This window comes from Larimichthys crocea, chromosome X (genome assembly GCF_000972845.2).
Source record: "Larimichthys crocea isolate SSNF chromosome X, L_crocea_2.0, whole genome shotgun sequence".
Taxonomy (NCBI): domain Eukaryota; kingdom Metazoa; phylum Chordata; class Actinopteri; family Sciaenidae; genus Larimichthys; species Larimichthys crocea.
In genome coordinates this window covers 7,270,937-7,283,228 of record NC_040020.1, presented here as the reverse complement: position 1 = coordinate 7,283,228, position 12,292 = coordinate 7,270,937, and the positions used below count along the sequence as shown (strand labels likewise).

Genomic DNA, 12,292 nt, shown 5'->3' with positions numbered 1-12,292 from the left:
GCGGGGGTGGTACAAGCGGAGGGGGCCGGGGCGGGGGAAGGAAAGGGAGATCAGGGAAGGGAACGGAAGGGGGGGGGACGGGACGGGATACGTGGAAGAGAAAGTGGAGGTGTAGAGCAAGGAGCGGGGGATGTTGGCAAGTGGGCGAGAAGACGAAGGATGGGGGCGGAAGGGTGGGAGGTGCGGCGGGATGGGCGGGGAGGAAGTGGGGGACCAGAGGGTCGAGAGAGGTAGGATGGAGGGAGCGACAGCGAAGTGAGGCGGCAAGAGGGTGAAAGGAGGCGAATTGATAGCGAGGGCGGGAGGGGTGGGCGGGGAGGGGAGGGGAAGGGAGAAGGAAGGACACGCCAGACGCAAATCGGAGGGTACAGGGGAGGGCGGGTAGGCAAGGGAGCAGGTGCGGAGGCGGGGGGGTAGGTGGCGACGTGAAGGGGACCCGGGCGCTGAAAGGTGTCTAGCAGGGCGAACAGGGGGGTGGCGTAGTCCAGCGGGCGGGGAGGAGAGCGGGGGTACGGGGTCGGGGGGAGGTGAGGGGGAGGGTCGGATGGCGCTGGAGGAGCGGAAGGGGCGAATGGAGAGGGGAGGGGAGAGGTAGGAGAGGTGTGGTGAAGGTGGAGGGGGGCAGGGGTAGGGGGGGGGAGGGAAGGGCGGGAGGGAGAGGTGATAGGGAGGGTAGGTGAATAGCGGGTAGCGGAACGGGGGCAGGAGAGGGGGGAGAGTAAGCGGGGGGGTGGGGTGCGGTGTAAGAGAGGAAGCAAGGGGCGGTGGGGGGGGCGGAGAGCAGAAGGGGGTGGCAGGATGGGGAGGAGGGGGCTGAGAGGGAGTAGGAAGGGGGTGGACGAGAAAAGCAGGGCATGGGTGCGGGGGGTGGGGGGAGCACTGGGGCCCGTGGATGCGAAGAGCACACGGCCCTTGGCAGAGGGGCGGGGGGTGGGGGAAGGAGGAGTGGGCGGGGAAGGAAGGCCGAAGGCGGAGTGGATCGGGGCAGGAGCGGAGGGGCGGGAGAAGACCGAGAGGAGGTAGAGGGGAAGGGGGGCGACGGGTAGGGGGGAGGGGAAGGCGGGCGGAGGGGCGGTGAGAGCGAGGGAGGAAAGAGTGGACGGGGGGAGCTAACACAGAGCAGGGGGGGTGTGGGGGGGGAGGCAAGGGTGTGGAAAGGGTCTGAATGGGGGAGGAACGGGTAGGCAAAGTCGGAGAGTAGAGGAGGGTGAGGGGGGGGGGTGAGGGGAACACGGAGGGGCGGGGGTGGGGGGAGTGTGGGCGAAAGGTCGATGGTATGAAAGGCGGTGGGACAGTGTGAACAGCTAGCGGAGAGAGCGAGTGGGAGCCGGGAGGGGTTGGGGTGGAGACGGGTGGGGGATAGGGGAGAAGGATGAAGGGATGGGAGGATGTTGGGTGCGGTGCGGGGGGGGGTGGGAGGGGTGATGGGGTGAGCACGAAGGGAATGGGCGATTGGGAGGGGGAGCGGGGAGGGCGGAAGGGGGGGGGCTCAGTGGAGGGGGGGGGAGGGGGTGGAGGAGGTGGCATGGGCAGCGATGGGGAGAGGCGGAGGGGTGGGGGGATGGGGACTAATGTGCTATTTCCAGGTTACAGGGGCGCGTTGGGTGCGGGATTGTAGGGGGTGGAAGCGGGGCGTGGGGAAAGGGAAGCATTGGTAGGGCGGGATTGAGCGTGAGCGTGTTGATCGATGACGCGCAATCCGGGTGGGCGGCGCTAGAGGGGCAGATTGTCGAGATAACAGACTGGGCGTGCAGGGGGAGTGGAAGGGAGAGGGCGAGAAGGGGATGAGTTGGTGCGGAAGGCAGTGCGGCTGAAGGGAGGGTGGGGTGGTCGCATGTAGCTGTATGGGTACTCCCGGGAGGGTGTCAGGTGCCTAGGGGAGGTGAGAGGGGCGGAGGAATAGGGTGGGCCGTCAGGGGAGGGGGGGTTTATGGAGGGGAGCCCTATGCAGGCGCCGTGAGGGGGAGTGGAGCCCAGGGGGGAGTGTAGGGGCGAGGACGCGTAATGGGGTGAGGCTGTGGGGTGGGGAGGGGGAGTTTATCGCGTTTGCGCTCGGACGGGACAGCGGCTGTGTCTGTGCGTTGCGCTGTCTATGGAGCGTTGTAGGAGCGGGGTGCACAGATTCTCTTAGGTCAGTTGGATCGAGATTCTTCGCTACGTTTTTTCTGCCAGGCGCATTATCGTGTTGACTTGAGGGTGGGGGTAAGGGGTGGGGCCGGAGACTGTGGGTAGAGGCGTGGTCCGAGAAGGAGTGCGTAGTGGTGTAGGACTTGTTGAGGTGCGCTGTTTGGTGAATAGGGCAGCCAGGTGATTTCGGGGTTGGCTGCTTCTGGTATATGCAGAGCTTTTCACGGATGTATGATCGTGTGTCGTTTGGGGGCCTGGTTGGCTCAAGTCTGTGTGGGGCCTGATACGCGTCTTTGCCGTTCTTTCCTCTATATTTCCTTTTTTTTCTTTTGATTTGTCTGTTCTTTATTTCTTATTCCTCTCTTTCACCATTCTCTTCTATCCCTGCCTTCTTTCGTTGTTTTCGTTTTTCTTTTCTCTTTCCCTTTTTTTCTTCTTTTTTTTTCTTTCTTTCTTCTTTTTTCTTTTTTTTCTTTTCTTCTTTTCTTCCTCTCTTCTTTTTTTTTTTCCTCTTCCCTTCTCCCTCTTCCTTTTCCCTTTTCTTTCTTTTTTCTTTTTTTTTTCTTTCTTTTTCTTTTCCTTTTTTTCTTTTTTTTTTTTTTTTCCTCCTCCCTTCTTTCTTTCTTCTTTTCTTTTTTTATTCTTCTCTTCTTTCCTTTTTCCTTGGACCTGTTTGACCTGAAGAAATACTCTGCTTCGAGGAGGTTCTTCTGAGGATGTCGCCAGTGGTCAAAGCTTCCAACAAAGCTCTGTAAGTGTACAGACACCAATAATAAACTGTATCATATGTAGGATTGTTCTCAACTAATGAATGTCTTCAACTGATGAGATCTAGTCAGCTGATTGTTTAGTGGATAAATTGAACAATCTTTCAAATTGTTTCTTTAGTTTGATTCTACCTCCACAGATTAACGTAGCCACACACACAAACAAAGAAATGCAGTGTAGTTCATTTAAGACTAAAATTAATTTCTATAAATTTTTGTGATATGTTGATGAATTATTGTTAGATTCCAGTAATATTCAATAAAAACATGCATCATCCAAAAAAAACTCTTCACTTGAGACCATGATGAAACAGCAACAATGTTGTCTTTATCACCATCTCTACAGGCTGAGTGGCTGTATCTGTCCGAGAGAAGCTGTGAAGCTCTGTCCTCAGTTCTCAGCTCCCAGTCTTCACGTCTGACAGAGCTGGACCTGAGTAACAACGACCTGCAGGATTCAGGAGTGAAGCTGCTCTCTGCTGGACTGGAGAGTCCACACTGTACACTGGAGACTCTCAGGTCAGATCACACTGTGATGTATTTGTGTAACACTGTATTTCCCTGTTGTTGAAACAAACATTTTTACTGGCAAAGTCTACTTGACTGCATTTATTCATTTGGCTTCTGCGTGTTATTGATGTCAAACATCTGCCCTTTCAAATCAAAGATTCCACATTCACTTGATAAATAAACTGAACTGATACTGAACGTATCTGGCATGTTAAAGTAAAACATAAAGGTTAAAGTGTTTCATTGTGTTTTTAATCAGGTTAAATCAAACCAGGCTCACAGAGAAATGCTGTCAGGAGTTCTCATCAGTTCTCAGCTCCCAGTCCTCACGTCTGAGAGATCTGGACCTGAGTAACAACGACCTGCAGGATTCAGGAGGGAAGCTGCTCTCTGCTGGACTGAAGAGTCGACGCTGTACACTAGAGACTCTCAGGTCAGATCACACGTCATGCTGTGATGTATTGTGTAACACTGTATTTCCCTGTTGTTGAAACAAACATTTTTATGCAAAGGTATTGACTGACATGTATATTGCATGCTTCTGCTGTGTCATTGATGATCAAACATCTGCCCTTTCAAATTAAAAGATTCCACAGAATTCCACAAATAGATCACTATTTTATCAGTTCAATGTCACTCCTTCAGAGCAACCCTCTGCTCCTCCATCGATGGTTACGTTCCACCACAACCACCAACCTTTCCTACTCATCTCCACCTACTTCTCCTCTATGTTTCCTCTGTCTACCTCCACTCAGCACATTCTCCTCTCTGAAGGTTAATGATGCCACTTTCCTCTGCTCTACGAGGCCTGCTCGACCCAACCAATCTCACCCACGGTTGGATGATACCCTCCGTCACTGCGCCCCCCGCTCAGAGCTGCTCCAAAGAATGGTCACTCAACTTTATCCTCTTTTCTCAGCCGCGTCACTGCTGCCCACAGCTGCTTTTTCAACGCCGCCCCCCGTGTCACTGCCCGGCCTTTCTCCACCTTTCCTCCTCCCCCCTCCCCCTCCTCCTCCTACCGCCTGCTGCTGATACCTTTGCTCTTCTTACAGGCAGTTGCAGCCATCCGCAGCCCGTTCTGCCCAGCTCTGTGACATGTAGCCGTCCTCTACTGCTCTTTGGACCCTATACCAACAAACCTTCTTCGATCCATCAGCCAACCATCATGGCAGCTATCACACATGTGTTAAAGGTGTCACTGACCTCAGGCACTTTTCCCACTGCATTCAAAGCAGCTCGAGTAACGCTCTACTCAAGAAACCCTCTGACCTGCTCAGGTCGGAACTATCATCCTGTCTCACTTCCATTTTTATCCTCTCCCTGAACAATCTTGTTGATCTGAACCATTCTGGTTTCAAGAGTGGTCACTCAAACAAACTGCTCTGTTGTCTGTGACAGAAGCCTTAAAAGAAGCCAGAGCAGCAGCACAGTCCTCTGTCCTCATTCTGTTGACTGATCAGCTGCCTTTGACACAGTTAACCATCGCATCCTCCTCTCTACTCTCTCTAACATGGGCATCTCTGGCTCACCACAGGGGTACCACAGGGCTCAGTGCTGGGGCCCCTGCTATTTGCTATCTACACCACCTCCTTGGGTCCAATTACACTGGGGAAACAATTTTTGTTGAGTTCAGCCTGACAGCTGTTTTTAACAATTTTTTGGGTGCGGAATCCAAAACTGATCTCAGTTTTTACTCTATCACGTCAAGTTTTTGAACTATAGGATCCCTGTTTCCTTAAAATATGAAAAAATACTGTACCTAACAGATATGTGCTTGTACAATATGTTTGTGTTGATTTGTTCTGTACACTGACATCTATTGCACGTCTGTCCGTCCTGGGAGAGGGATCCCTCCTCTGTGGCTCTTCCTGAGGTTTCTTCCACCTTTTTTCCCTGTTAAAGGTTTTTTGTGGGCAAGTTTTTCCTCACTGGAACCGAGGGTCTAAGGACAGAGGGTGTCACTCCCTGTACAGATTGTAAAGCCTCAGAGGAAAATGGACTTTGTGACTTTGGGCTGTACAAATAAAATCTGATTTGATTTGATTTTCACTAAACAAAAGTAACAGTCTGTGCAATGATCTTTTTGCTCTCGCCAAACCATAGGGATACCAAATGCCAACTTTTCAAGTGTTCCTTTGGTCCACATCCGTAAACTCTCGACACACTTTGTGAGGGGCTCATGGCTTGTTGTCTTGATCACAGAGTTTTACTTTAAAATATGCAAAATATGCTTGTTTGACAAATGCACTGATGTTTGCCCTCTGACTTGGAATGGTGAAACTAGCACAAATATAGCAAAAGGAGTCAGGGTTGTTTAGAAGTAGCAGGAGCAGACATGATCTGAAACAAAGGAAATATATACCTATGGAAATCAAACACTAAGATGGAATAGTTACAAGCTTTGGAAACTACAAAAACAGCATCAAACCAAAAAGAACTCACAACGGTGTGTCCATGGTTACAAGGTGAAGAGAACAGCCAGCACAAATCCTCTTCATTCTATTATGCCAGCTTTCTGTTTGCAGATCTCGATAGTACTGACCTATTTGGAGCTGCACACACCTCTCACCGCACTGTCTCAGTTGTGACTGCACAAACAAGTTGCCACTGAATTGCTGCTCCTCCCAGACAAACCTACTATACACCACAACATCAGCAACATTGACTTCTTGTGTCTTGCCCCCACCAGGGTGGTGAGAAACTTAGGGGTTATGATTGACGACCAACTAACCTTCTCCAATCATGTTGCCTCAGTTGCCCGATCATGCCACTTCAAAATCAATTATCAATGGTGAGTTCAAGAGTGAAGAAAGCATCCAGGAGCCTCTGATGTCTTATGCTGTGATATTTATTGAAGCTTGATCAAGGAGAACTAGAGACACTTTCACATTCAATCAGGTTTGAATATGAGTCAGTCTCGATTCTGCTGAACTCGTGCTGGTGGTCAAACTGTAAACTCCTACAGATAACACCACAAATACTACACGCCCTGAAATAATCAAAGAGAATGTCTTTACCCATGTCAGTGTTACCGTTATCTGTTCATGTTAATGAAACGTCAACAGTTAGCCATCTATTATGTCTATGAAGGCAACATTCAGTTCCTTCGAAAATGTATGAATGCAGAGCCAGAATACTTTGTTGATCACAGGTTCTGGTGTGATTTACTTTAGTCAGAATGAATTTCAAAGCAAAGGACTGATGAGAACATTTAACATTGAGTTCTTTTTAATCCGTGTGTGTGTGTGTGTGTGTGTGTGTGTCTCCAGGCTGTCAGGCTGTCTGGTAGCAGAGGAAGGTTGTACTTCTCTGGCCTCAGCTCTAAAATCCAACCCCTCCCATCTGAGAGAGCTGGACCTGAGCTACAATCATCCAGGAGAGTCAGGAGTGAAGCTGCTGTCTGCTGGTCTGGAGAATCCACGCTGGAGACTGGACACTCTCAGGTATGAAGAGACAACAAGAGCTCACACACTGTTTCTCTGTCACACTGACAGGCTGAGGACTGTTGGTTCACAGTCTGAACCAGCAGCACTGCTGATAACAGTGAAGACAGTAACTGATGTGCTGAGAGTCCCTGAGACTGACCTCCTAACTGATACCAGACCAGGATCTGGTGTTGATCATTTATTGATGGATATGACATACATTCTTTCTGACAAATGCAGTCAAGTGTTTATAAAGCAGAATACAAAAAGTTCATTTTTGGACATTTGAACTAAGATTGTCAGACGTGGTTTGTCACATGATCAAAACATCTCAGTGTACTGCAGTCCTTCAGGAAAGACTCCACCAATGATGATTTACTAACTCTGAATGTTTCAACCAAACAGCAGGATTAAAGCGTACTGTGTGTTGTGCTTAACTTAGTTTTATAGTACTGACCTATTTGGAGCTGCACACACCTCTCACCGCACTGTCTCAGTTGTGACTGCACAAACAAGTTGCCACTGAACTGCTGCTCCTCCCAGACAAACCTACTATACACCACGACATCAGCAACATTGACTCCTTGTGTCTTGGTGAGAAACTTAGGGGTTATGATTGACGACCAACTAACCTTTTCCAATCATGTTGCCTCAGTTGCCCGATCATGCCACTTTGCACTTTACAACATCAGAATTGCTAAAATCAATTATCAATGGTGAGTTCAAGAGTGAAGAAAGCATCCAGGAGCCTCTGATGTCTTATGCTGTGATCAGGGCCGGTCCTGGCTATGGGCAATGTGGGCGGCCGCCCAGGGCGCATTCTCCGTGGGGGGCGCACGAACGCCCGAAAAAGCAAAAAACCTCGATAATTTTCGAGACCGCTCATTAAGTTAGCGGAGCGGGCGCCCCGGGAGCGGGGTGTTGACAAGGCAGAGGGCGGCGTCGGACAGACCGATGGGGGCGCACGCTTCCAGGGGCGCACGGCGCATCCAGGGGCGCACGAGAAAATGTTCGCCTCGGGGGGGGGGGGGGTTGCCCAGGGCGCAAATGTGGCCAGGACCGGCGCTGGCTGTGATATTTATTGAAGCTTGATCAAGGAGAACTAGAGACACTTTCACATTCAATCAGGTTTGAATATGAGTCAGTCTCGATTCTGCTGCATTCATCCAGATCTTTACCTTTCTTAGGAATTGGACTAATAAGGGCCTGTCCCCTCCAGCGCTTCCTTATACACCTCTAGTAAAGGTGAAGCTAACTCTGTGGCAAAGCTCTTAAAGAATTCCACAGTGAAGCCGCCGGGCCCAGGTGCTTTACTTGAAGGTAAAGCCTTAATTACCCCTTGAATCTCCTCAATAGTTATATCAAGGTCTAGAAAATCCCTCTGTTCGTCTGTCAGTTTTGGGAGTCCTAGTGGTTCTATAAACTTATGAGAGGTAGATGTTGAACTATACAGGTTACTATAAAATTCTTTAAAGGCCTGATTAATATCTACAGTCGCAGTAAGCAGGTCCCCAGCTGGCAACCGAACAGCAGGAATAGTGGAAGCCAACTTCCTCTGCTTTATATAACTGGAAAGCAACTTTCCTGCTTTGTCTCTTGACTCAATATGTTTGTCTAGCCCTAAACCTTGTCTCCCTTCTTAAAGATGGAGACAACCAGGGCATTCCTAAGTTGTGCAAGGATTTTCTCTTGTTGCCATATTTTGAGAAGCAGGGCATGGATGTGTCTATGGAGATCAGGACCGCCTTCCTTAGGGACGTCTGCTGGAATACCGTCAGGACCGGCAGCCTTGTTGTACTTCATCTTCTTAATAGCATCCTGCACCTCTTCCAGGCTGGGTGGTTCCCCCATGTTCTCAATTATGGGTTGTTGAGGAAGTTGTTCGAGGGCGTCCATCTCAGGAGTGGTGTTTCTGTTCAGAAGATCCTCGTAGTGCTCTTTCCACCTTTTTGTTATTGCTTCCTTATCTTTCAGCAGCTTGAGTCCGTCTTTAGAGCGAAGTGGGGTTAGGCAACTGTAGCTGGGGCTGTATACCGCTCTTGGATCAGACCACTTGGATTTGCTGCAGTTCATGATGGTAGAAGAAAGCCTGCCCCAGTGTTTTTCAGCATCATATGGACACTGCTTGGGCAGGTCTGTACTGAGAGCTGCCTGGAGCTGTTCTTGGTAGGTGGAGTCACCCAGCCGCTTGATGTTGAGCTTTGGTCGGCTCTGTCTTTTCTGCATCCTTCTTTTCGGCATCAGGTGGATAGACATGATGGAGTGAATGAGGCGGTGGTCAGTCCAGCAGTCATCAGCACTGGTCTTTGCTCTGGTATTAAGCATGACGTAGTTGATGAGGTGCCAGTTTAGGGTGCATCCATGATGTTTTGAAAGTGTTGAGTGTTGGTGATGACCAGGTTGTGTTCCAAGCACTTTGTCAGCAGCAATGTGTCATTGGAGTTTGTGTTTCCAGCCCCTTCTTTCCCCAGCGTGCCTGTGATTCCTAATAATGTTCCGTAAAGGAAGCATATATAAACTGAATAGAAGTGGTCCTAGTACAGAACCTTGTGGGACTCCATGACAAACTTTGGTCTGCATGGAGGATTCATCATTGACGTGAACAAACTGAGATCGATCTAAGAAATACGATTTAAACCAGCTTAGGGCGGTTCCTTTGATGCCAATTTGATGTTCCAGTCTCTGTAAAAGAATTTGATGGTCAATGGTGTCAAATGCAGCACTAAGATCTAACAGGACAAGTACAGAGATGAGTCCTTTGTCTGATGCCATTAGGAGGTCATTTGTAACTTTGACTAATGCGGTCTCTGTGCTATGATGCACTCTAAATCCTGACTGGAAATCCTCAAATAGACTATTGTTATGGAGAAAGTCACACAGCTGATTAGCTACAGCTTTCTCAAGTATCTTAGACAGAAAGGGAAGGTTTGATATCGGTCTGTAGTTGGCTAAGACCTCTGGGTCTAGAGTGGGCTTTTTAAGAAGAGGAAAGACAGACAGGAAAGCATGGAGACAGAGGGGAAACGACGCCCAGCAAAGGAAACGTGTGTGGACCACAGGCCGGACTCAGAACCGGGTCACTGCATGAAGGACTGATCCTTTGGTCCGTGGGGAGTCCACTCTACCAGCAGGACATTTCTTTCTTGATTTCTCAGTATTTTATCATCCATCTTGTAGATCGTGAGCCGCTGTAACGAGTGAATTTCCTCACTGAGGATCAATAAAGTCGATCTGATCTGATTTGTTGGATGTTTCCTTTTTGTCTTCTGAATGTTTGATGTAAAGTTGAATTGAGTGTGTGTATGAATGTGTTTTCTCCATGCAGATGATTTGTCTTGATGGTGGATGTGAGTGAATCTTTCTGAAGATCATTGATGAAGAAGCTTCTGAAGGTTCATTCTTTGTTTCTTCCTCCAGGGTGGATCATGGTGGAGAGCAGAGGCTGAAACCTGGTCTGAGGAAGTGTAAGTGTTTGTTCACTTTGATTCATGAAAACAAGGCAGCACATGTTAAAGGAGTTTAAATCAAAAGCTTGTGTATCTGCATTCAACTCTCAGTTTGAAAGAAGATCCAAAAAGACGAGTCATTGTGAAGTTTGGATCTAATTAACAGTCAGTCTGTTAATAAAGCAACAAATAAACCCATCAGGTGTGTTAGATGATAAACTGCTGCTGTATTCTGTCTTGTTCTCTCCATCAGATGCCTGTGAACTCACAGTGGACACAAACACAGTGAACACAAACCTCAAACTGTCGGACAACAACAGGAAGGTGACACATGTGAGAGAAAAGCAGCCGTATCCTGATCATCCAGAGAGGTTTGATTACTGTCCTCAGCTGCTGTGTGGAGATGGTCTGACTGGTCCCTGTTACTGGGAGGTCGAGTGGAGAGGAAGAGCTTATGTATCAGTGAGTTACAGAGGAATCAAAAGGAAAGGAAAGAGTGATGACTGTAGGTTTGGATTTATTGATCAGTCCTGGAGTCTGAAGTGTTCTGATGAAGATGGTTACTCTGTCTGGCACAATAACAGAAAAACATTACTCTCCTCCTCCTCCTCCTCCATCTCCTCCTCCTCCTCGGTCTCTCACAGAGTAGCAGTGTATGTGGACTGTCCTGCTGGCTCTCTGTCCTTCTACAGAGTCTGCTCTGACACACTGATCCACCTCCACACCTTCAACACCACATTCACTGAACCTCTTTATCCTGGGTTCAGGGTCTGGTCACCTGGTTCCTCAGTGTCTCTGTGTCCTCTGTAAGACAAAGAGTCTCCTCCTGTGTAGAGAAACTTCTGACAAACACAAACTAACTGAAGTCTGTGAAAACATTTGTTGGTGAATGTTCTGCACATTCGTGGTTTGATTGAAATATTTAGAAATGTTTTCATTGAGTGTTTCAGGACGAACGTTCAGATTTTAGTTTGACATTTTCTGCTGTTGAGAGGATTTCTGCAGTTATTGTTGATCATTTGTGTCGAGATGTTTCTTCAGAAAACGACGAGAAAAAGACCAAAAACCAAAGAAAAGAAAGGAGGATTCCTCCGTCAGTAATGAACCCACAAAATATGATCAGACCAAGACACAAGGTCATGTTTGTATTTTCATTTCTTTACGTTTACTCATTGATCCTTTGTATTTTTCATATTTTTCATAGAGATGTTTTTTATATCTCCTTATTCCATTCTTATGGTGAACATGGTGAAAGAGAGTTTCCATTCAGCTGTTTATGGAGAAACATTGAATCATTCCAACTGTTTTATGCTTTCCTTTATTTATCATGACTCACTCCAAATTCAAAGCATGTTGTTATTATTCAAAGACTTTTCATCTTTGTCTTTATTTTTACTCATTAGATCATAAAAAATAAAGAGTGTCGTGACTAAAAATGTAAAGAGTCATAATGACTTCATTGATCCATAGTATGGTCACATCGAGGTGCTGAACACAACCAAATCAATCTTTTCATTTTTTATGTGGAATTCTCTTTTTGTGTTTTTGGGAAAATAAAAATCAACTTTAAAAAGTTTTTGTCTTTCTGGGTGAGGACACACACGGCATGATGGGTAACCTGCACACGGCATGATGGGTAACCTGCACACGGCATGATGGGTAACCTGCACACGCTCTGTTAATGCTGAACCATATTTTCAGGTTTTGGAAAAACATCTGCTGCCTCTTTCTCAGGGACAGCCTTATTTCTTCCAGGTGATGTCACAGCGGCTCTGTGATGTCACAGCGGCTCTGTGATGTCACAGCGGCTCTGTGATGTCACAGGGCGGCTCTGTGATGTCACAGGGCGGCTCTGTGATGTCACAGGGCGGCTCTGTGATGTCACAGCGGCTCTGTGATGTCACAGGGCAGCTCTGTGATGTCAGAGCGCCGCTGTCGATGATCTGTGTTAATGTGAGTTTTATAAACGAGTCTCAGTGTTTTAAAGCTCCTGCGTGGATTTTCTGCTTGGACA

General features: G+C 48.1%; 1 protein-coding gene across 1 annotated transcript in view; it reads left to right on the top strand.

Annotated features, from left to right (window-relative positions):
• The window catches only part of LOC109141645 (uncharacterized), a 21,143-nt gene extending 9,292 nt beyond the window's left edge, over positions 1-11,851 (top strand). The window contains exons 6-9 of the mRNA XM_027282527.1: positions 3,664-3,837; positions 6,677-6,850; positions 10,250-10,296; positions 10,532-11,851. Coding sequence (XP_027138328.1) covers positions 3,664-3,837; positions 6,677-6,850; positions 10,250-10,296; positions 10,532-11,088 — 952 coding nt within the window. The 3' untranslated portion in view covers positions 11,089-11,851. The remainder of the gene's footprint in view (positions 1-3,663; positions 3,838-6,676; positions 6,851-10,249; positions 10,297-10,531) is intronic.
• Positions 11,852-12,292: the final 441 nt, after the last annotated feature.